Genomic DNA, 26051 nt, shown 5'->3' on the forward strand with positions numbered 1-26051 from the left:
TGGTAGCAGAGCAGGGCTATGAAAACCCTTAGGAAGTGAAATGTCAGAGGTGGGAAGTCCTTAAAACATGGGATGCTAGAGCTGGGAGGGCCTTTAGAACATAGAATGTCAGAGCAGGGAGGGCCCTTAGAACCCAGATGTCAGAGCTGGGAAATCCTTAGAACCCAGGAGGTCAGAGCTGGGAGGGCCCTTAGAACCCAGGAGGTCAGAGCTGGGAGGGCCCTTAAGACACAGGAGGTCAGAGCTGGGAGGGCCCTTAGAACCCAGGGGGTCAGAGCTGGGAGGGCCCTTAGAACCCAGGGGGTCAGAGCTGGGAGGGCCCTAATACCCAGGAGGTCAGAGCTGGGAGGGCCCTTAGAACATGGGATGTCAGAGATGGGAGGGCTCTTAGAACACAGGAGGTCAGAGGTTGGAGAGGTCCTACAACATGAAAATTTAGAGTTAGAAAGGACTAGAGCCCACATTTCCAGACTTCTGGTCCACTTGCTACCATCCCATGATGCCTTCAGTTCATGGATCTCTTTTCAGTCACTCTATGACGGATCCCCCATCCCTGTCATGGATTCACAGACCATACACTCAGCTTTGTAAGTGCCTCCAATTTCAGAGACCATTTGGTCCGACTTCCTCCTTTTACAGATAAGCAGGTCAAGAGACCTGACAAATGTCACAACTGGTCAGTGTTGGGGTAGAAGGTGGATCCAGGCCCTCCTGAGGCCATGTCCTACCCTCTACTCCCTAACCCTCCCCCTTCTCCCTCCCAATGCTCCCTTGGGGTCTGGCCTTCCTCTCTTCAAGGCTCAGGTCAGGAGGCCCCTGTCCCAGGAAATGTTTCCTGTCCCCTCCAGGTGAAAGCGGGCTCGTCTGCTGCTCTCCCCAGCATGTCCTGGTCTCTCCCTCTCCCCTGTACCAAGATCACCCGAGAACTTCTCCATCAGCCGCAGTAAACTCTGAGAGCTGAGGAAGGATGAGCCCGTGCTCCCTTCCGGGCCCGGCCAGCCCCTGGCCACCGTCGAGGCCCCGAGGACACTGCCTCCCTCCCCAGCTTCGGCTCCACTTGCCACCAGCAGGCCGTGACCCGAGCGGCCTCCAAGGCTCTGGGCCTGGCTGCCTGCGTCCCCCGGGGTCTCGGCACAATCACGGCGGCCCCACCTCTCCCCGGGGTTAGCTGTCAGGCTTTAGTTACCCCCCACCCCTGGGTCTGATCATGGTAAGCCCCCAAACCCCAGCCCTGACAGGGAACCGACATTTGTGGGAGAAAGGATCAAGGCGGAGAGAGACCCCCCCAAACGCTGACGGCCACTTCCCTGAAATCCAAAGAGATTAACAGTGGGGAAAAAGAAAACAGCTGGGAAATCTCCAGCAGGCTCAGCCCCCCGGGTCTCGGCCTGCCCCTTCTTTAGGGTGTCAGGTTTCGGGCCTGGGAGCAGCTTCCCTCATAAGCCAGTCAGTGGGGAATTCTGGCATTTTCAATTACCAGCACGCCTCACTGGCAAGGGGAGGAAGGTCAGCTGTGCCCCTTGACCTTTACACAGAGATAGGACTCTGGGGAGAACACACAAAAAGCGGCTTGTGGCTGGGAAGGGCCAAGCCTTCTGGCTCCGGGGGGCAGCGCGGCAGAGGGAACGGAGGGAAAGTGATGGCCGCCCCAGAGCCCTGCTCAGCAAGGACAGGTGGTCCGGCCGGCCTGACTGCCCCGCAGCAGGCTCTGAAGCCTCCCAGAGGAAATCTCACTTGCTTAGTCATTAATTAACTGGGTGGCCTCTCACCAAGTGACCAAGTAACTTCATTTTGGGGGCCTCAATTTTCACATCTGTAAAATGAGGACCTAGTGTCCATTACAGTGGATTCCCTGGGATTCAGTTTCTTCAATAAAATAAGAGGACTGGACTTTAAGTGCTGTTTTTATCACCTTTAACAGCTTATTTGTCCTAAAGGCCTCCCTTCCCCTCCCCCCCTCCAGCTCTGACATCCCGGGTTCTAAGACCCCCCCCCCCAGCTCTGACCTTCTGGGTTCTAAGGGTCTCTACCTCTGACATCCTGAGTTCTAAGGGCCCTCCCAGCTCTGACATCCTGGGTTCTAAGGATCCTCCCAGCTCTGATATCCTGGGTTCTAAGACCCCCCAACCCCCGCTCTGACATCCTGGGTTCTAAGGGTCCTCCCAGCTCTGACATCTGGGGTTCTAAGGATCCTCCCAGCTCTGACATCCTGGGTTCTAAGAGTCCTCCCAGCTCTAACATCCTGGGTTCTAAGGGCCCTCCCAGCTCTGACATCCCAGATTCTAAGGGCCCTCCCAGCTCTGACATCCCGGGTTCTAAGGGCCCTCCCAGCTCTAACATCCTGGGTTCTAAGGGTCCTCCCAGCTCTGACATCTGGGGTTCTAAGGTTCCTTCTAACCCTGATACTCATGTTCTAAGGCCTGTCCCAACTATGACCTTTCTATAATCTAAGACTTTCTAGCTCCCACATTCTGTGTTCTAGTATCCTCCATTCCAAGATCCTTTTCATGTTTACACTGATTTTTTGACTCAATTCAATGAGGGCTTACTAAAAACTTATGACATGTCAGTCATAGCCATATCTACAAAGCCAAAAAAGAACTAGCCTCCCTGCCTCCCAGCTCCAGGACTTGGGTGCCTACTTTGTGCCCAGGCTCACAGTAGAATCTCTGGATATCATAAGGGCAGACTTGAAGTCTCTCCCATTCTCTCAGTCCAGAGGGGAGGCTAGACAGCCCAGCTGAACAACCAGAGGCCAAGATGAGGTAAGACTTCATGGTTTTGAACAGAGGCTGCCCCTTTAAAATGCCATCTCCTTGGAAAGGAAAATATACCAAAAATACTATAAAATAGCAGCAATTTGAGGAGACACCCTCAAGTTTTGGAGAGACTGAGCATGAGGAAAAGGTGTCCTTGTTTTGGATCCATATTGTTGTTACATGATCAATGCCAAAGGAAATGATGTGGACAAGCGGGGATAGAGATCACATGCACTTGGGCCAGTCAGAAAAGGCCCCGGTCTCATCTCTGAGACCAGACCAAGAGCTTTGGGAGCAGCAATGTCTCCCGCCTAGTGTCCACAACCACCATCGCTGTGGAGATGCAGCCTCGTAACCTCCCCAGCGGGGCTTATGGGAACAGCCACTGAAGATCCAGAAAAGGCAGTTATCTCAAGTCCCCTGTCCTCTCAAATAGTTCCATGTCAGAGAATGAGATGACTGAATCAATGGAAATGACATTAAATAAATTAAATAAATGACATAAACATAAAAGCATCATTGTCTGCTTGGCTAATAACCCTACGGGCCATGAGACCTTTCTGACTTCCAGCTAAAATCTCCTGTCTTCTCTATTAGAACGTGAGCTCTTTTGGCACAGGGAATATCTTCCCCCTCCCACTCCCCCATTTGTATCCTTAGCACAGTGCTTTGCACTTGTGTTTAAGAAATTTTTCACTCATTCAAACCATGTACTTCTAGGACTAACTTAAAATTCTTTCTAACCATAAACACAACAAGACTTTGAACGGAAGTCAGGGGGAGGGAGTCTCTTCACCTACAGTGACTTGAGTGCTGGAAAACCTGGTTCAAATTCTCCCTCAGGCACCTGTGAGCGGTGTGCCGCTGGGGAAGTCACTTTTCTGTAAGCTTCTTTGTCTTGAAGATGAAGGGAGAGGACGCAGCTCTGAACCCATAATCTTATGCTCCTGGGACCTTCAGAATGTCAATATGCCCGCCTGACTTTTGAACAACTGAGAACGATTTCATCCTCACTGATAAATGGTTCAGATGATACAAACATGCTTCCTTACACAGCACTACATTCGAGTACTAATTAATAAAATCTCAGGTAGAATCCCAGAGCTGAATTAGGAACCTTAGAACATAGAAGATCATTGTACACAGCAATAACAATATTATACGATGATCAATTCTGATGGGCGTGGTTCTTTCTAACAATGAGGTGACTGAGAGCTATCTATACCCAGAGACTGTGGGAACTGATTGTGGATCATAACATCACATTCTCACTCTTTTTGTTACTGTTCATTTGCATTTTGTTTTCTTATTCATTTTCTTTCCTTTTTGATCTGATCTTTTTTGTGCAGCAAGAGAATTGTACAAACACATTTACATGTATCGGATTTAACATATATTTTAACATGTATAACATATACTGGTTTATGTCTATCGAGGGGAGGGCATGGGGGGAAGGAGGGGAAAATGTGGAACACAAGGCTGTGCAAGGAGCAACGTTGAGAAATTATTCGTGCATATGTTTTGAAAATAAAAAGCTTTAATAAAAAATAAGAACATAGAATGTTAGAGACTGGGGGAATAGAGTACTTTAGAATACAAAATGTCAGAGCTTGGAGGACCCTTAAAACAGAGAATGTCAGAGCTGAGAGATTCCTTAGAACACAGGATGTCAGAGCTACGAGGGCCCTTAGAATATAGGAATTTCTGAGCACAAAATATAAAAGTTGGAATGAACCTTAGCCAGTATCGTCCTGGCCTCCTGGCTGTCCCATAAACAAGCCATTCTGCCTCTCAGCCCTGAGCATTTTTTCCTGATTGTTCTCTGTAGCTGGATGGCTCTCCCTTTTTTGCTTTAATTACTCACCTGCCTGGCTTCCTTTAAGTCCCAACTGAAATCTCACCTTCTATAGGAAGCCTTTCCCAACCCCTCTTAATTCTAGTGCCTTCTCTCTGCTATTTACTTCCTATTTATAGCTTGTTTGTAATAAATATGTTTATTGTTATTCCCATTATAAGTGCCTTAAGAGAATGTCCTTTGCCTCTTTTTGTATCCCAGAAGCTCAGTGGTTGGCCCACAGCAGCTGCTTCAGACACGATTGAGAAGTGAAACACCTTGCCCACTGCCACAGAGCCAGAAAGCAGACGAGCTGGGTAATGATGGTGATGGTGGTTCTCTTGAGGCCATGGTATGTGCGTACAAAGCTCCCTTAGACCTCTCTCCTTTTCTGAGCTTCCCCACCTCTTCTTCCCAAGTCTTTTGTGCTTTTCAAAGCCCTTTCCCGTCCACTGCCCCATTTGATCTTTACAACAGCCATAGGTGATAGAAAGGCCAAGCATCCCCACAGTCTGCTCCACTTTCCCATATTGAGTATCCATGTTTCTGCCCCACAGGATTGTTGAGAGGATCAAATATGATCACAAATTAGAGAGTGCTTTGAACAGTTAAAAGGGCTAAACACATGTAAGGGCTACAGCACGGTGGGCTGAGAAAGGAGATACACTGGTCTGGGCAGCTGGAGGTCTGGGTTCTAATTCATGGCCATCATTTGACTGGGCGATTTTAACTTCCCCATCTGTAATAAAGGGTACGTAATTAAATAATATGTAGGGCCCTTCTAGAGGTGACATTCTAAATTGACCTGATTTCTCAGGTCAATATTCTATTTTTTCCAGATTTGACCGTCTGGGTTCTAAGGGCCCTCCCAGCTCTGGCATCCCATGTTCTAAGGGCCCTCCCAGCTCTGACATCCTGGGTTCTAAGGGCCCTCCCAGTTCTGACCACCTGGGTTCTAAGGGCCCTCCCAGCTCCGACATCCCGGGTTCTAAGGGCCCTCCCAGCTCCGATATCCCAGGTTCCAAGGGCCCTCCCAGCTCTAACATCCTGGGTTCTAAAGGCCCTTCCAACTGTGACTTCCTGTGTTCTAAGTGCCCTCCCACCTCGACATCCTGTGTTCTTAGTACTCTCCAAACTTTAACATCCTTGGTTCTAAGACTCTCCTATACTACTTTCTATTGGTGTTGAAGCTGGAATCTTTCAAATTGCATTTTGTGGTTAAAGAGCTTTGGACTTTTAGTCAGAGGATCTAGTTCTACCATTTATGACGTATGTGAAGCTAGTGAATCATATGATCTTACTTGGAAAATGAGGGAGCTATTCTAGAATGATCTCTAAAATTTTTTCCACTCTATATCTGATTAGCCCTTGAATCAGAAAGTCTGCGTTTGAATAGTGGCTCTGCTTCTTAACTTGAGATGACAGGCAAGTGTCTCAGTTTTCTTTTCTGTAAAATTGGAAGAATAATCTTTCCTGGGCTTTTGCAAGGTTCAAATGAGAAAATGGATAGGAAAGATTTTCAAAAAGTGGAACATTTAATCTGTGGCCTTTTTGTTCGGGCAGGGAGAGGACACAGGCATCTGCTCCTAGGGAGTCAATTTTCCCTCTCCAACCTTTGGTTGCTGCATCTTTTCCCCTGCCTCCCTCTTGTCTGTAGTACTGAACTGAGAGAATCCATGACCAGCCCGGACTCCCCCATGAGTGAAAAGCAACGCAAGGATTCCCAGGCCTCCAATTAAGAGGGCATCCTCCAGCAGGCAGGGCCTGCTTAGTGCTAATAAACAGAGCGTTGCCCCCCAGGCGGCGGAAGTGTGAGACCCTAGGGAGGGAAGGTGCTCCTGGATCTCCCAGCCTGGATGTGCTCCCCGGGGGAGGCAGAAGCTGCAGGTAGAGAGAGGGAGGGAGCTGCCCAGCCCGTGGCCCAGGCTCCATGGCTGCCAAGCTGGCAAAGTCACAGCTGAGGTACTAATGGAGCAACGAGTTTCTTAATTGCGAGGTGCGAAATCAGTGCTAAATTAGACAGCTTAGCCAACAGTTTACAACTAAGTTTGTGGAAAACTGTCAGCTCCCCCTCGTCTCTAATCAGTCTTGGACCCAAAATAGAATGGCTTCGTTCTGTTCAGCCTCACTCTGTGATGTTCAGTCCTTCATACTCCTTCAGACATTCACACAAGCAGACCTGATCTCCATGCTGATATGAGATATTCACACAAGCCAATCAACCAATCAATAAATGTTTATTAAGCACCTACTCTGCGCCTATCAGCCACTATGTTAGGTACTGTGAATATTGAAACGAATCTCAGGGATCTCAATGGTTCAGGAGTTCTATCCAATAATAGACTACTTCCAGCCAGTCTTGTGGGACTCTGACTCTTGGCTATATTTTCTCCAAAGTGACCATGGGACAGGAGTCCATCCAACACGGAGGACTAGCTTAGTTTCTCCTGCCATAATGAGGGTACCACAGGTGGTTTCCTCTGACTTCTTTCCCTTTTTTTTGACCATAGCAACTCAGGCACTGGAAATCCAAAGACAAAAAAATGAAAGAATCCCTGACCTAAGAAGCCTACATTCTACTGGACAGTGTGGCAATATGGGAAAAAAGCAAGATATCCATATATACATCCCAGGCAACATGGGGGAAAGGTAAGATGTCTCTATATACATCCCAGACAATATAGGGGAAAGGCAAATTATCCATGTATACATCCCAGGAAACATGGGAGAAAGGCAACATGTCTATATATATATATATATATATATATAGTATATATATATATATACACAAACCCAGGCAACATGGGAGAAAGGCAAGATGACTATATATATATACACACACACACACCCATCTTAGATAACATGGGAGAAAGGCAAGATGTCCATATATATACCCAGACACCATGGGAGAAAGGCAAAAAGACTATATATATGTCCCAGACAATGGAAGGGAAAGGCAAGATGTCCACATTACATAGCGGGCAATAGATACATATAAATATCCTGTTATTATCTCCACTTAACAGAGAAAGAAGCTAAAATAATAGTTAAGGGACTTGGTCAAGATCACACAGAGATTAAGCATCTAAACCTGGACAGGAACTTCTTGACTTCCAAGACATTTTGCTATCTACTTTCTAGAATCATAGATCTGGAGTAGAACGAGACCTGAGAGGATATCAAGTCCGTTTTTTTTTTTTTTTTTAAATAGATGAGAAAACTAAAAGTTCAAGGTCACAGAAGTTCTATGTGCCAAAGGAAGGTCTCTGACTCTAAGGCCAGTGTTTGTTCCATTGTACCAAGATTCCACTTAACGGAAATTTTCTTGTAGCATAAGATCCTATGATCTTGTGAATTGGGGCCAATGGGTCAAAGACAGGCAAATTTTATTTCAGTGCAATAAAAAAAAGATCAACACCTCTTAATCATAAGAGCCATCCAAAGATTTCTCTTCTACATTTTCCATAGGACTGAGAGCTGGAGTGGTTCTAAGAGGCAATCTAATTCATCTGCCCTTACCCATTTTAGAGATGAGAAAACCAAAGTCTTAAGAAGAATAGAAATGACTTCATCATCACTATTGTTCAGTTGTTTCAGTCATGTCAATTCTTCACAATCTCAATTGGGTTTTTTTTTGACAAAGACACTGGAATTGTTCACCTTTTCCTTCTCCAGCTCATTTGATAGATGAGGAAACTGAGGTAAACAGGATGAAGTGACTTACCCAGGATCATACAACTAGTAAGTATCTGCTTGAACTCAGGAAGATGAGTCTTCCGTGCACTATGGCAACACTTAACTGCTTCCTCATGACTATAACTATGTATATATGAAAAGAACACTAAAATGAAACTAAATACTGAGTTACTGCAATGCCCAGTCTTGGCCTTAAAGGCCTCGCCTTTTGGTAAAAAGGGTGGGAGACTATAGGTGTGGAATGCTGTTACGTATATGCATCTGGTTGTTGTTGTTGTTTTTTTATTTTTTCTTCTTCATTAGAGGGAACTCATTTGAGGAAGGAGGAGTGTTCCCTATTACTTCCCCATGTATGCTTTCTTTGATTTAAAGTTTTATTTATCTTGTTAAATATTTCTCAATTACATAAATTTTTTTTCCACCCTTAATTTAAAGAATTTTGAGTTCCAAATCCCCTCCTTCCCACTCCTTGAGAAAGCAAAAAATACATCAAATAGAAATCCTTTTATATACTTTCTACTCAAGTCAAAATGGCCTGTGAACTACCATTTTTTGAATATGCATTCCATTTCCCACCTCCAGGCCTTTGTACACACGATTCTCCATGTCTGAAATGTACTTCCTTCTCATCTCCATCTTTCAGGATCTCTGGTTTCACCGGAAGCACAGTTCGGGTGCCACTTCCTACACGAGGTCTAATCTGGCGCAGCATACAGTTGGTGCTCATTTGATGAGGTAATACAATGCTTAAATAAAACTTAATCCTAATATGTATCCTAATATGTAATACGTATAATATACAATATATCCTAATATGTAGCATTATATTTCAAATGTATCCTAATATGTATCACAACATATGCTATGAAATTTCTCATTGTATTTTAAGATTTCCTCATACCAGCCCTGAGAGTTAGGCAGAAGCATCACTGTGTTCATTTTTCAGATGTGGAAACTGAGGCTTAGGGAAATTAAGTGTCTTGTGTATAGAGCCCCAGGCTAGTTAGCAATAGGTCCTGGATCTGGGCTCTGGTATTCTGACGCCTAATTGAGAAAATAGTCTGGCAATTGGCCTTTCCGAACACAATAATGGATCATAACTGGGTTTCAATTTCTTACCTGCCTGATTGGTGGTAATATTGACAGAAGCAAACTGGGGTGAGAAAGGACTCTGGTCAGTGACTCCGTTCACTGCCTGGATCTCGAAGGTGTACTGGGTGTGGGCCAGGAGGTCGCTGATATAGATCCTTGGCTCGGTCAGCCCCAGCTGACGTGGGGCAAACTGCACGTTGTCCCCGCAGCGGGTGCAGGCTCCTCGGCCTGAGCCGCAGCTTTTGCAGATGATGTTGTAAACCAGGTCCTCTCTGCCACCCGAGTCCCGGGGCGGCGTCCACTCTAGCATGAGCGAGGTCTCATTGATGCTGGAGATGACAGCCTGTGGTGCGGATGGGATGGCTGGAGATAAACAAAGGGATTGGTTAGCGGTTGGTAGGAGACCATTTATTTCACTATTCCTATTCTACTAGAGAACAGCCTTACGCTATCAACTGCATTGATGTGATGTAAACAGAGTACTGCGTAAACCTTCAAACATGGATCTGATCAGATTGCTTCCCTTCCCTAAAACCTTCTGAGGCTCCCTATTGCCTCTAGGGTAAAATACCAAATCCCTAATCTGCTCTTTACAATTAGTATTCTTTCTAATATCTTTCTAGTCTTGTTTCCTACTATTCTTTTTTTATTTATTTTCTATTCAAATCAAAGTGACCTGCTAACTAATTATTTCTTGCATATGGCATTTCATCTCCCACTTCCAGACCTTTGTACAAATAACTATTCATGTTTGAAATGCACCTCCACTTCTTAGAATCCCCAGTTTCATTCAAGGTACAGTTTGGTACCACTTCCTACATAAGACCTATGCAGTAGGCACTTAATAAATGCTCATTGACTGACTGACATGTCCCTAGTTGTTAGTGTTGTCTCCTGCGTGAAAGCACTTTGTTGAGAATTCATATTTACTTATCTATCCCTCTTTCCCCTCAAGAACATCAATTTCTCCAGGGCATGGAATGTTCCATTCTTCTCCTTGTATATACAACATCTAGCACAGTGTCTTGTACCTAGTAAGTGTTTAATAATTGTGGAATTAAATTCTACTGAGGGAAGCTGCTATCTGTTCTCAGTTCATTCCCAAGGACTTATTCAATACCAAGAAAAGCTTTAAGCAGCCTCTTCCCTTTCTATCTTGAATTTTCTGCCCCATCACCAAACTTTTGACTCATATCTGGAATGCTTTCCTTCCTCCCTCTCTCTTTTCTCCCAGTCGGTATCTTACTCATCCTTCAAGGGCCAGTTCCTACATTACCTTCTCCATGAAACTTTCTCTAAGCATCCCACCCCCTCACTAACAATAACACTAGCTACCATTTATATAGAACTTTTAGGAGTGCAAAATCCTTTAAATGTACTCTCTTACTTGGTCTTCACACCAACTCTGAGATGTAGATGCTATCATTATTGTACCCATTTTATAAATGGAATAACTGAGGCAGGCAGAAGTCAGCTTGCCCAAAGTCACAAAGCTAATAAATATCTGAGGTAGGATTTGAATTAAAGTCTTCTTGATTTCAGTTCTAGGGCTCTAGCTACTGTGTCAACTAGCTATATGGGAGTGACCTCTTCTCTCCTTTTCTTTGTATAAACATGATTACATGTTTTGCATATATCTTGAACAGCAAAGTAAATCAAAGTAGTCAATACTTAAATTAATTCAGGTGATTCACTGGAAGGTCAAATACTGACATTGAAGATTAAATACTTTGGCCATATAACGAAATAAAGAGACTCATTGGAAAAGACTCTGATGTTAGGAAAGATTGAAGGAAAAAGGAAAAGGAGATGGCAGAGATAGTGTCATGGGACATGAGCTTGAACAGACTTCAGAAGATAAGAGGAGGGTGGAAGGGCCTGGCATGTCACGAAGAGTGAACATCATATGTATATGTCATGGGGAATTTCCAAATAGACAAAAAATTTCCTCTTGACCCCATGTTTTGCACATAGTCTTGTTTGTGGATGATGACACTATGTTCCTGATCTCTTGGGAATACTGGATTTTGCTAGGAGGTCAACGGTCACTCAAAAGGAAATCAGTCTGGTCATCCATATTGGAAAAACCAACTGGATGAAGAACACATTTTACCTAGATTTTGACCTGAAGTTGGACAGGTACTCTATTTAAGTTCATCAAGATTATCTATTTTGGATAAACCCTACAGATGGCCAAGAGCTATGTCCAAAACTGAATGGAGGAAAGACATCTTTCTAGATTGAATTTGGGAAACCATGCTCTACTTTCAATGGGCCCAAGCTGTTCCTTATGACAAAAGCCATCTTTAATATTAATACCCTTCTGGAGATGCTATCTATAACAAATACTGTGATGTGAAGATCTCTGAAAAGTCACGTTGTGCAGCCTACATCTTTTCACTGGGTCCACAAGAATATCATGAGTGACACTGCTGAATGCTTTTTTAAAAGCTGGATCCAACAGCACTGCCCCATCTACTTATTTAGTCAATGTAACAACAAAAAATAAAGTTTATTTGGCATGACCTGCCCTAAGAAGGGCCTGCTGTCTCTTTGCATCACTACCTTCTTTTCTAGATGGTTACTAGCCACCCGCTTATCCATTCATTCCCTTCCATGTCCTAGAATTTTGTTTCCAATTAATTTATGTTTTATTTTCCCCTGGGGGTATTTTTATTACATCATGATCTGTCTTTTTGTATTTGATTTTGAGTTTTTGCCCTAATACATGGTCAATTTTTGTATAAGTTCCATGTACTGCCGAGAAAAAAGTATATTCCTTTCTGTCTCCATTCAATTTTCTCCAAAGATCTAACCATACCTAACTTTTCTAGAATTCTACTTACCTCCTTAACTTCTTTCTTATTTATGGTGTGGTTTGATTTATCTAGTTCTGAGAGAATAATATTTTCAAAGTCCATTTTTGCCCTTTTTTCAAAAAACCAAGAAAATACTAGTCCTTTCCTAACCTCTAAGCACCTCTTATTTTTCCAAAGATCATTAAAGGAACTTCATAATAGTCCAATTCCTTTAGCACCACGGACTGCAGCTTCACCAGGTGTGGCTACCTGAAGTCATCAAAAGCAGTTGGATGCCCCCCCATTCTCTTCCTACTTCATTGTGCATTTGCGCAAATATCATCAGCTTTTCTTGCTCTTTTCAGGCCAAGGATTATCTTTGGCAGAGGAAATAAGAGCATGATTAAGAGCTGAGGAGTTCCACCTTCCCTCTGTCATCTAATTTCTTTGTCCCAGTGGGCCTCCTCTCTTCTCTGAGCTTCCACTTTCTCCATTATGTCTAGAAAAGGACCAAATGTTTTTGTTGGCTCTAACCTTTCCTCCCAGCCTCATCTCATTCATTCTAAGCTTCAACTCTCTTGATATTCTCCTTAGGAGTATACTTTTGAATTCAGCTTCTATTCGTGCTTGCTCCCATAGTCTCCTTATGTCACTGAAAAGTCTAAGTTGGCCATTAAGTGCCTTGAGATGCCTCCTAGGACAGCTAGGTGGTACAGTAATCAAAGAATTAGACTTGGAATCAGGAAGACTCATCTTCATAGGTTTAAATCTGACCTCAGATACTTACTAGCTGCGTGACCCTGGATGAGTCATTTAATCCTGTTTGTCTCAGTTTTCTCATCTGTAAAAGAAGCTGGAGGAAGAAATGACAAACCACTCCAGTATTTTTGCCAAGAAAATCCCCAAAATGGGATCGTGGAGAATTGGATTTGACTGAACAAGATATCTCTAAAAAGAAGTTGGTCTCTTGAATGAATGCTTTCCATTCCTGCTTACCAAATTTATTTCTCTTTCCATCTTGAGACTTTCATCTCTCCTGGGATGATTTCTCCTATAGAATTTTAGCTCATGGGCTCCTCTCTAACTTTTTTCAAAGCCCTGTGAAATAAGCTGCTTTCCCCCAACTTAGAGTTCACATCAGACAGACCCTGTCTAGCTTTCCTCTCCTCAATCAACAAATTTTAACATGGAGAGTTCATGTTCCCTCATGCTTCAGCAACCTTCATGCTTGAACTGAAATGACAAATATTTTGAAGCACAATGGAGAGGGGCACTTGGTGGGTAGATGCAGACAAGCATTGTGGGTTTTTTTTTTTTTCCAACAGTGGTTTGTAATCAAGTGGTATAAAGGACATTACTGGGGACATGGATGACCAGAACAGGGTGGAGGCTGTTCAGATAGCCAGGAACGATGGAAAGCCAAAATGCTAAGTGGGTACTGCTATTGTAGAAAAGGGCAAAAGGGCATTGGGTAGATTCTCAAGAGACAGATATCAGAAGGACAATAGATAATAAAGGTGCAAGATGGGAAGGCATAGGAGGTATCAAGCTTGTACTAGCACCTAGCAGAGGGCCCTGGATGTAGGTAAATTTGGCCATCTTCTGTCTAATATCTGCCTATTTATTTACACATAGTTTCCCCATTTGAATGTAAAGTCCTCAAGGGCAGAGGCTGTTTTGGCCCAAAGTACTAAGCAACAGTGCCTGGAAGATGATAAGCACTTAATAAATCCCTCTTGATTGATTTGAATGAATGAATGAAGCTCTTTATTTTTCAAAGGAAAGTAATTGGACAAAATAACTTATGCTAAGTGCTTGATATGTGAGCCCTCTGAGGAGTGGCTGAATTTTAAGAGAAGGCTGTAAAGAAGTGACATTACTGAAAACCCCCTCCTCAAAGAAGCTATCCCTTCCAGATTGAGTCTGGCCAACTTTGTCTCCAATTGTATCCAAGGAGTACTTGGATAATCAACACAGAAAGTCATTTTGGACACATTCTTCATGTAGTTCTCTAAGAGGGGCTAAAACTGAGAGGCAGCTCCCATTGTGAGGAAGGGAAGTGCCTACTATGTACCAGGTACGATGTTAAATGCTTTACGAATATCTTTTCATTTGATTCTCTCAACAACTCTATGAGGCAGATGCTGTTACTAGTTTGATTTTACAGTTGAAGAAACTGAATTAGACAGAAGGGACTTGTCTACACTCACATAGTTACTAAAAGTCTGAGGCTGGATTTGAATTCAGGTTTTCCTGACTCCAGACTTAATGTTCTATCTATTTCATCATCTAATTGCCAGGAATCCCAGCAGGGATGGGACTGACAACATAGGTTCAGCCAGGGTTCTCTCCCATGGGATATGGTACCTGCCAGCCAGTAAGTTCAATCTTAAATTGGGGAGTGGGAGAATCAATCTTAGAATGTGGCTGAGATCATGGGCCAGAGGCAACATTTCTGGGCCTGTTTGCCTAAAAGAGCTGGAGGAAAGATCCTACTGAGATATAGAGATGAGCTCACTTAAGCTGAATAACAATTGCAAAACAATTTCTTCCTTTGTTGAGGGAGAGGGAAATCCATAGAACAAAGTTCATTAAAGAATGTCAGAGCTGGGAGGCCGTGGATTGTTAGAAGTCTTCTGTTTAGAAAGCTTCTATGTTGTTTTCTGGACAAAACACTAAATCCAGAGTTTGGAATTCTAGGCTCTCCAGGACCCAGTCTAGCTTTCCAGACATCATTCCCCTTCCCACGGTCTGTTCCAGCCAACCTGTACTACGTTGTTCCCTAATCTCTCTAATTCTCTGTTCTAAAATCCTTTGGAACTTGAATAAGCTTTGATTGTGGCTACATGATGCATCTGTGTGCACGAGCCCCTGACAAAGGACCTTTTCCACTCAGAAATTACTTTCATGTCTCAAAGAAAAGGGTTATCACTCTTCCATCAGTGATTCAACTCCTACTTCTTAAGAAAAATGAATGTAAGCCAAAAAAAATTTCAGGATGGTATGTGAATGAATGATTGGTCTCAGGTGGCATCTGCTTCACAAGGAAATTTCCCCCCAGGGTGAGCTCAGCCAGGAATATGCCCTCTAAATGTACCCCCACCAACGTACTGGTGCATGGCATCTCCAGCGGGTCTAGGTCAGCTCGGTAGTACCCGTTGCGGCAAACACAGTTAGTGGCTCCTTCTGAAGTAGTGCGGCTGTTGATGGGGCAGTGAGTGCATCCTTCGTCCCCCTGGTTGGCCTTGAAGGTCCCAGAGGGGCAACCTAGAGAAGAAAAGACATGAGAATCATCCAAATAGAAATGCATGGATAGAATTGTGTGTGTGTGTGTGTGTGTTGTGAAGTAAGTAATTGTATTGGTCAGAAAAACAGCTGGTACAAGAATTATTATTCCCATTTCACAGAAGAAGAAACTGAGGCTTGAGGGAAGGCAAGGAAATTGCCTAAGGTCCCATGGGGCAGACCTGGAATACACATTAGAATGCTGACTCCTTGGAAATAGGGATTGTTTCCTTTGCACGTAGCACAGGGCCTGACATATATAGCAGACTTTTAAGAAATGTAGGGACTATGAGAACTATCTCTGAATTCTACTCCACGCTATATCTGAAACAGATAAGAGGAGCAAAAGCCTTAGAGAACTGGAAAGACTCTTAAGAATCAGCTGGTTCAATCTCCTTATTTTCTTATTTTATTCACATTTATATAAATGCTTTTTTATTAAATACTCATATTTATATACATATTTATTTGCTAAATATTTACATTATATAAATATTTACATTAGATAAATATTTATTTATTAAATATTTGCATTCATATAAATATTTATTTAATGTTTATATTAGATAAATATTCATTTATTAAATATTTACATTATATAAATATTTATTTATTGAACATTTACATTCATATAAACATTTATTTATTAAATATTTATGTTTATATAAATATTTATTTATTAAATATTTATAGTTACACAAATATTTACATTTATAGTTAACCTCCCTATTTATGTGGGAACAGACAGGCTTGTTCATTTGCCTAACATGGCCCAGGAAATAGGAACTGGGCCAGAATTAGAGTGTGGGGCCTTCCTAATACAGCCTTTTGGTTTTATAAGAGCAAACTGAGATTCACAAAGAGATGACAGGTCATATAATTTGAATTGGAAGAAACCTTGGGTGCCATTTGGTAAAACTCTTATTTTGCAGAGGAGAAAACTGGAAACTGAGGCCATGAAGGTTAAGTAATTCATCTGATATAAGTGTTCCTAAGTGGCAGAGGTGGATGAAGTCGGGTCCTTGAACTCTAACCTTTCCCCCTTCCCCCTTCCCTTTAAATCCTTATCCTTTTCTCTTTTTCTCATTCTCTTTGACAGGGTCCAGTCCCAGCCTGCTTGTAGTCTTCGATAAAATCCAATCTGATCTTGGAAGAGATCCGTTTTGGCGGCATTCTCTTCCAAATATGGATGGAAGCGGCTGGGGAATGTTCTCCCCTCCCTTTCTCCCCATCTTCCCCTACAGCAGCTCCAGCAGCCCTAGTTTGGCACTAAGGGACCAGGTTCCCAAGGGTTGCTGGGAAACTCTCCAGTCGGGAAGATGGATGGATGTCCCCTGTGAGCAGGAGAGTCCAGGTTGCCCGCAACACCAGCCACGGACGGTAGAGGGTAGTGTCTGAGCTTTAGGAAGCATGTCATCTCCACGCCTCCCCCACAGCCCCCCCAAAGCACTCCGAAGCGTGTGTGACACATGTTCTAGCAATCTCAATAAATAAACAGGAGCCCCGGGTACGCAGGGGGGACTCCTTGCCTTTTCCAAACTCCACCCGCTGCCTCTCTCTTTAGTCAGCAAGCCTCTTTCTATTCCTAACTTCCCAGGCAGAAGGAACAGATTTGTTTTGGAGAAAGCTCTGCTGGTTCCCCATTCTGCCTTTCGCTTGAAATCCAGAAGATAACAACAATGACAACAGTAAAAATAGCTGACATTTATACAGTGCTGTAGGGTTTGCAAAGCGTGCTGCAGACGTGATTTCATTTGGTCCTCATAAACTATCCTGACATGGGCGCTTTGCTTTTAGGATCCCTGTTTTGTGGAGGAGAAACTGAGACTCAGACGTACTAGCTCAGGTGGCTTCTGAGGCAAGATCTGAATCCAGAGCTCCCTGACTCTCAGACTAGGTTTGTGAATTTGGAGCTGGAAGGGACCTTGGAGCTCACCGAGTCATTGGCACAGATAAGGAAACCAACAAAGGGAAATGACTTCAGCTCTCCCTTTTTATACTGTAAAGACACTTTGTAAGTGAATCCAGGTCTTCTAACTCCAAATGAAGTGTTTTTTGTTTTGTTTTCCACTAGCGCATCCCACTGTTTCCCTTCTCCTCTTTCTTCACATCTGCCTCGAAGCATTCTAGGCTTGCTGAGGCTGAGTCAGATGGCGGTGGGGCTTCTGCTTCCTGGACTAGCTGAAGGAGCCGAGGTCTGGAAATCGGGCTCTGCCGCTGACTCACTGTGCACTGTGCACAAGTCAGTTCATCCCTCCAGTTCTCAGTTTCTTCATATGTCAAGTAGGGATTATTTCATGCATCTGGGTATTATTGAGAACAGAGAATGTCAGAATTGGAAGGGGCTGCTGACGTGACCTTGTTCCATCATCTCATTTAGCAGGAGTTAGGGAGCCCAAGGCCCAGGTTGGGCGCCGACCAACCTCAGGTCACACAGCCAGTTAACAGCAGAGCTGGGTCTAGAGACCAGGTCTCCAGACTCCCAAGACTGTGATATTTCTCATTTCTATTATACTCTGCTCCTTCTAGCACACTACCGGGAAGTGTGCCAGGCGGGGTAGCCTGGAGTTTGTAACAGAGATGAAGAGGACACTAGGGAAAGACCCTGACATCCCTCTCTATCGCCTTCCAGCATTCATGACCTTCTACCCAATGCTGACACCCGAGAATGCTGGGAAAGCTTCACTGCTGTGGCTGAAGAGGTCTCCTCGATTCCACTCATTAGTAATAATCTTTGCCCTTACAATTCACTTTGTAATTCAAGTGTAGTAGTAGTAGTAGCAGCAATAGTAGTGGTAGTAACAACAACAACATTTATAAAATGCTTATGATGTGACGGGTATTGGGCTTTGAGTAACACTAGGTATTACAATTGTCTGGTTTCACTACTGCTATCTCTGTTAGACTGGGTGAATCAGCAAAACCTTGAGCGCTGCATACAGTAGGCATTTAAAAATGTATCTGTTTGAATGGAGTGAATGAATCTGTGAAAATACCAAGATCTGTGAGGAGAGTCACACTTGGAACTATCATCAAGTATCCTCAACTGCAAAGAAATAGCTGAAAATCGGTTTGGACAGTGGGCAAGAGGAACAAAGAGACCAGTGGGCTGTGAGAAAGTGGAGCATTGTATATTGAGAAATGGGAGATGCTAAAGAGGGGAGAAAAAAGAAGCAAGCAACCACATGAGGATGAAGGGGGCTACGTTTTCATATTTGAAGGTCTTTAGTTCTGAACATATTATGTTCCAAGATCCCTTCAAGATCTACCACTCTGTAATCTAGGGTTCCTCCCAGTTCTGACATCCTGGGTTCTAAGGGCCCTTCCATCTCTGACATTCTGTATCCTAAGGTTTTTCCTGGCTCTGACATCTTGTGTTCTAAGGACTCTCCCAGCTCTGACACTGTTCCAAGGCTTTCCCAGCTCTGACTTTCTGTGTTCTAAAGGTCCCCCCCAGGTCTGACACTCTGCATTCTAAGGGCTTTCTCAGCTCTGACATCCTGTGTTCTAAGGCCTCTCCAGCTCAGACATTCTGGGTTCTAAGCCTGCTCTTTCCAACTCTCCCATTTTATATTATAAAGTCACTTTCTAGTTCTGACATTCTGTGTATTGCTCAGGAAGAACATCTGCTAATCTAACCTTCTAGAATTTGTGTTGTGGTAGATAGTGTGCTGGATTTGGAATTAGGAAGACTTGATTCAGATCCTGACTCTGGTATGTACTAACCCTCTGGTAAAGAGCAAGTCACTCCATCTCTTTCCTCAATCTGTGCAATGAATAGAGAGAAAGGCTTAGAATCAGGAGGACTCAAATTCAAATCCATCCTCAGACATTTACCAGCTGTGTGAACCTGGGCAAGTTATTTCACCCTGTTTGCCTCAGTTTCCTCCTCTGTAAAATGAACTGGAGGAGAGAATGGCAAACATTTCAGTACCCTGCCAAGAAAATCCCCAAAAGGGTCACAAAGAGCCAGAGGAAATTGAATAATAACACTAATAACACCAGCTTTACAGCTTTGTTGTGAGACTAGAATTAGACCAAGTACACAAAGTAATTTGAAAACTTTAAAGGGCCAAATACACATCAGGGATGATTGTTTTTTTCATCTCTTTTCCTTTTTCCTTCCTCTCACTATATTCCTTCCAGCCATATTTTCTGTAGAGGGCCCCTGTTGCCCAGGAATTAAAAACCCTGGAGATGCTTGTCTCTGATCACTCACTTATCTACTGTTTGTTTTGTTTTTTTCTGAAGTTGAAGGCCCAGGATGAGGGGGAAAAATGAGAGGGTTCTCTTTATTCTAAATCCATTCTAGTTCCCAGCATGCTCTCCCTGCAGAGGCCAGCCAAGCTCCGGAGGAGTGAGGATGCTGGACAGCTCAGAGGAAAAGCACAGTACAGTAACAGCTGGCCTTGACAGGGAACTTTACGGATTGCAAATCAACCCTTGGAAGTAGGTGCTAAAGCCCCCATTTTATAGATGAGAGCACCAAAGATCAGCAAAGTTAAACAATTTAGCCAGAACCTAAGTCACATGACTACTAAGTGTCTGAGGCAGGTTTTGAATGCAGGTCTTGCTGGCTTCAGGACCAGGACTCTCTAAGCATCTAGTTGTCTCAAGCTGATAGAGGGAGGAGGTCCTCGACTAGGACTCAGGGGATAAGAGCTTGAGCCTCAAGGCTGCCACTGATTAACTGGGTGGCTGTGGAAGACACTTCTGGCCTCCAGCCTCAGTTTCTTCACCTGTGAATGGAGAGAGTAGTCGTGGCTTTGCCTCTTTCACAAAATTCAATGAAATGGACAAGATATAAATTATTTGGGGGAAAAAAACCAGATTAACTCAAGGTTAAGTTATGGTTATTTACAGGTAGTTCAGGCAAAAATGTTATGTATCTGATATGTCCTGAAATCGCTAAGCAGCTGCTGGTTCCTTGCCAGCCTGGGACAGAGAATACACACACACACACACACACACACACACACACACACACACACACACACACACATACACACAGGCAATCAGTTCCTCCCACCTTTCCCCCCTCATCTGTTAAGCTCAGCATGTCTCTGCTCCAACTGCTTGTCTTCCTCCTAATATGATTTGTACGAGGCTGCCTTTCTGCTTGCTTGTCCCTCCATCTGGAATGCCCAGTCTCCGCTCCCCAGCTAGCTCGTGCCCCTCCTCTCCTGGCTCCAAAGTCACCTCTTCCAGAAGCCATCCCTCATTAACCCTGCCCCACTCAGAGGCTCCCTCAGCAGGCCCATGCTTGGACAGCCACGCAATTTTGCTTTGGGTTTCCTGCTTCTGAAATTGAAATATAAAATGTTATAGTCAAAAGAGACAGCAGGGGAATGCTGGATTTGGGAAAGAGGAGGCTCTGAATTCAAATACCTGCTGTGTGACTTTGGGTAAATCACTATATACATATATATATATATATATATATATATATATATGTATGTATATATATATATATACACACACACACATATATATATACACACACATATATATATATAAAATCTCTGTGCCTCAGTTTACCCTTCTATAAAATGAAGGAACTGAACCACATGACCTCTAAAGTCTCTCCTCAGTCTAAAGCTGTGGTCCAAAGCTTGACTAGAAAAGACAGAGTGTCAGAAGCAGAAGGTGCCTAAGATATCGTTTAAACATCCTGATTTTTCTGGAGAAGAATCTGAGAAAGTGGACATCAGAAACCAGGTCTCAATTCCCATTATATTTGCTGAGGATCCCTCCACTCTGACATTCTCTGATCTAAGATTCCTTTCAGGGCAGACATTCTATATTCCAAGATTCTTCTCAGCTCTGACATTCTGGGTTCTAAAGGTCCTCCTCCCAGCGCTGACATTCTGGGTTCTAAGAGTCTTTCTGATGGTCTCCGTTCTAGGGTTCCTCCTAGCTCTAACTCTGAGTTACCACAGCATTTAATTTTGTAAGGAGGTTCTTACTGCTTAAGATGTGCTAAGACTCCTTCAGGCCATGGATAGTCCAGGGCTACTTCAGAATTCTTCCCTCCCTACTCCCCATCTCCCTGTCCTGGCAGGCAAGAGGAACGTCCTCTCCCTCTGACCAGGGGTTGACCCGGCTGACTCAGCAAAGCGCCCGACCCCTTGTTGGCAGCAGGGTCTCACAAGGGATGTGACCGCCTGAAAGGATCCACAGATGTCTCTTCTGTCCAGTTGGAGTAGCTCCTCATAGACAGGGCTACTGCCAGAGGGTGAGGTCTCCCCCGAGGGATTGTGGGTACACATGGACTCCATTCCTCCTCCTCCTGCGAGAGGTCGATCCCTCCACCTCACCTCCCAACTGCGTCTGAGTTTCAAATTCCTTCTCCACATTCCTGAACTGGGCTGGGGGTGGGGAGGGGGGAGAGGGGGAGAATGACCCTCCTGAGAAGAAGCCACGGTTTTTCTTTGAGGGGATGCGTCCTCACAGTCAGGTCAAGACTGCATTTCTAGATAAAATCAGGTCACAGTGAACGCTCTGGGTTCTAAGTTTGAATCTTAGCTTTTGAATCATGTGGCTCTTATATGACTTTCATATCTGTTCTCTTCTCTCCACTCCAAAGCCTTGCCACTGGTTTGGAGCCCCATGATTCTTCTTTTCCTCTTTCCTGGACTATTTTTCTTGTCTCCTAATTGGTTTCCCTGCCTCCATTCTTTTACTTTTCCAAATCATGTTTCACCTCAACTCCAAGAGTTCCAGATGCCCCATATTGCTTCTAGAATCAAAAACAAAACTACTTGGCAATTGAGGATCCTCAAAATGCTATTCCTACTTATATCATGAAATCCTCCTCTTCCCGCATTTAACAGTCCAGTCAAACCTGCCTGATTGCTGTTCCTCTTAAAGGGCATCTCATCCGCCATCTTCATTCCTCTGCGCAATCTGTTCCCCATGCCTGGAATACAGTTCCCTTTTCACTCTTCCTTCTTGTAGAATCCTTAACTGTTTTGTTTTTTTCAAACCTCCTACCTGAGTGAAGTCTGACATTTAAAGCCTTCTCCAATCTGGATCCCACCTATCTTTCCAGATTTATTGAGAGTTCCCCAAAACTGGTATTCTATCACTAATCTTATTGCTTATGGCTAATTTATTCCATTCACACCCTCACTTCTTAAATATTTTAGCATCCCAAAGGGCTCAGATCCAGGGCGACCTTCACTCTGAAGGCTCTCTTGGGGGCAGTGCTCTCTCTCTGCTCAGAATATCTGAAACTTATTTATCTGAATTCATGTTAACAAGTATTTATTAAGCACTGACTATATACATGTGCCTACATGCTACATCTCCCCCAGTAGGACCTGAGCTCCTTGGGTAAAGACTATTTTGGATTTTTATTTTATCTTTTGTATTAGCATAGTGCCTCTTTGCATACAATATGATCTTATTAAATATGTTTGCTGAATGGAATTGGATCGCATTTATGTGACAATGACAGCATAAAAATGATAACAGGAAGTGACACTGTCTTATCTGCTAACCGAATTGCTGATGTGTAGAGCAGGTTTTTTCTACCCATTTAATAGATAACAAGGTTGAGGCTCAGAGTGGAGTAAATGCTGAACAAGATGGTCTTTGGGGTGTCTTATAATAAGAGAAGCAGAGCAAAGACTTGGAGGCAAATGGCATAGAAGAAAGACCTTTTAATTTGAAAGGAGAGGACATGGATTTAATTCTAGGCTCCATCACTCCCTGTCTGTATGATCTAGGCTACTCCATGTCCCTGGTCTTCAGTTTTATCTTTTCTAAAATGAAGGGATTGGAATAAATGACGTCTAAGTCATTTTAAAGTCTTTGATCTGACTTAATTCAGAACCTCAGAGTTCCGGGGCTGCCTTGAGTCTTTGCCCAGAGTGGGAAACTCCAAAGCCAGAGACAAGGAGACCCTCATGGATAATTAAAAAGGCAGCTATGTTCTATAAGTGCTCTTGGCTTAAAATCTGGAAGCCTGCATCCAACTGTTATGCTTATGCTAACCATATGACCTTAGACAAGTCACTTCTGTTTAGCCGTGTGACCTCAGACAAGTCATGTTCCTCAGAAGGCTGGGCCCCAGCTCCTAATCTGTGGAATTCTAGGTGCTGTCCAAAGGCTCTTCCAACTCTAAATCCTATAATTGCTCATTGAAATCCCTTTGGCTGCTGTGCTAGCCAATTTCCTCTCATTCTGTCGGCACTGCCGATGAAGAGCAGCTGTTGCATTCTCCATGTAATACCCCTTCAGAGACGCAAAGACAATACCTTCCCTCACCTCGCCAGTCCCTGACAACTTTTCCTTTTCTGATCATCTCTAATGCTTCTGCCTTATGCCAGCACATCATTATGGGATGCTTTTTCTCTGGGTTATCCTTGACTCTGAGAGCCAGAACAGATCTTATTCACCCTGATTCAGTATTCGATGGTAAATTAACTGTGGGAAAGCCATAGGCTTCAGAGTCCTGGAAGAAAGAGGGATGGTCTCTGAAGTTCCTCCCAGATCCTGCGAGTTAAACCCATATCTTCTGATTGCTCTGGCTGGGAAGTTGGCTGGGTAAACTTGAGGGTGTTGACTATCTAGTCCAGGTGTGGGGAACTTTTTTTCTGCCAAGGGCCATTCTGACATTTATAACTTCATTTTGCAGGCATACAAAATTATCAGCTTAAAGAATTCAAGCAGTAGGAGGTTGCTGTACCTAGCTTTTAACTCATCATTGCCTTCAGCCACCTTAGCAAAAGATTTTGAGGACCTAATATGGCTACCAGGACTGATGTTCCCACCCTGATTTAGTCCAACACGTTTTTGTTGTTGTTCAGATGTCAGTAACCCCATTTGGGGTTTTCTTTGCAAAGATACTGGAGTAGTTTGCCATTTTCTTCTCCAGCTCATTTGACAGATGAGGAAACCGAGGCAAATAGGGCAAGTGACTTATCCAGGATCATACAGCCAGTTAGTATCCGAGGCTGGATTTGAACTTAAGAGCCTTCCTGATTCCCAGTCCCCTAGCTATTCATTACACCCTAGATAAAAGAGTCAATAATCAATCATCCAGCCTTTCCTTGAAGACCTCCAAGGGAATTCACTATTTCCCAAAGTACTTTGGGACAGCTCCAATGGAACAATTTAACAATTTCCTAACGGAAATCTTCCATTACTTTAAAACCCCAATTTCCCTCCAGGTGGTTTTCTACACATCGTTCCTACTTCTCCTGTCCAGGGCCAATCAGTACCAGTCCGATCTCTCCTCCATAGAACAACTCTCCAATTACTGAGGACAGAGCTCAGTCTCCCCTAAGGCTTTTCTCCTTCAACTGTGATCTCTATGGAACTCAAGGTCTCTCACCAGACTGACTGTTCTCCTCAGGATCAATGTTCCTTCTAAAATGTGGTGTTCCCCAACTGTCCCATGCATAGTCTGACCATTGGAACCACTACCTCCTATACTGTGGACAAGAACAGTGTTAGTTTTTCAGTGACTATGCTATATCTTTATCACTGAATGTAAGCCCCCTGAGGATAGACCCCATTTCACTCTTATCTTCCTATCTCCGTTCTCTGGTACAGTAGTAGACGCTTAATAAATGACTATTGATTACTGATTGATTAAAAGCTGTGTGACCAGGAAATAGATCAATATCTCAGTTTCCTCCTTAGTAAAATGGGACAATTTTAAGGGTTATATACACTTCATGGAATCAGACATTTAGCGTGATTTCAGAAGCCGTGGAATCCAACTCATTCATATTATAGATTAGGAAACTGAGGTCCAGAGAGCTGCATACTGGAAGGGACCTTGGAGGCTATATATTTTGTTAAAATTACATAGAACTTTTAAGGATACAAAATGCTTTGCCATACATTATTTAATTTAATCCTACAACAATTTTATGGGAGTAGGTGCTATCATTATTCCCATTTTACAGATGGGGAGACTGAAGTTCACTCAGATAGGAAAGATCTGTGGGAAGGTTTAAATTCAGGTCTTCTTGACTCCGAGTCTAATACTATACCAACCCAGCTGCCTAGAAGTAAAAAAACATTTTCGAGGTAGGATCAAATGGACTTCTACAGGGAAAATCAACGCAAGATTTCTGAGTAATGGTCAAGAGTGAAGTTCTGGAGACACAAAAAAGAATAATTCCAGTGAGAAGGAAAAATGAAATTTTTCTTTAAGAGACCTATTTCTGTGTATTTTCTGGGAATTTCCCATCCAATTCTGGTTTTGAAAAGGAAGGTATAGAAGACAGAAGCAAGACCGTGCAACACAGGATGAATAGGAGAGCAAAATATTGTCCTGAGAAGGTTGTGTCAGGAGGGTTGGAATTAGGAAGAACTGAAGCTAGCAAAGGAAGTGAAGGACTACAAAAAAAGAATTTGGTTTTAAAAAAACTTATTTGGATGAAAGGGAAATCAAAGAGCAGACATGGGACCTTTTCTTGGGAAAGATGAGACAATGTCAACTGAGAAGAGAGAGAGAGCAAGGAGACTCAGCTCTGAGTTTTCTCTAGCAAGTAGAATGACCTTTAGGGTGGAAAAACAAAAATAGGTCCTAGAGAATTGGGTGAGAGAATCCTCACCCAAGATCAGTAA

General features: G+C 43.5%; 1 protein-coding gene across 3 annotated transcripts in view; it reads right to left on the minus strand.

The window, feature by feature from the left end:
- EPHB2 (EPH receptor B2) overlaps positions 1 to 26051 on the minus strand; it is a 271825-nt gene that overhangs the window by 53016 nt on the left and 192758 nt on the right. For all 3 annotated transcript variants that reach the window (XM_051988289.1, XM_051988290.1, XM_051988291.1), the window contains exons 4-5: positions 15291 to 15446; positions 9409 to 9744 (exon numbers count right to left, since the gene is read on the minus strand). In XM_051988289.1, coding sequence (XP_051844249.1) covers positions 9409 to 9744; positions 15291 to 15446 — 492 coding nt within the window. The remainder of the gene's footprint in view (positions 1 to 9408; positions 9745 to 15290; positions 15447 to 26051) is intronic.

The sequence above is a fragment of the Antechinus flavipes genome, chromosome 3, assembly GCF_016432865.1.
Source record: "Antechinus flavipes isolate AdamAnt ecotype Samford, QLD, Australia chromosome 3, AdamAnt_v2, whole genome shotgun sequence".
NCBI lineage: Eukaryota > Metazoa > Chordata > Mammalia > Dasyuromorphia > Dasyuridae > Antechinus > Antechinus flavipes.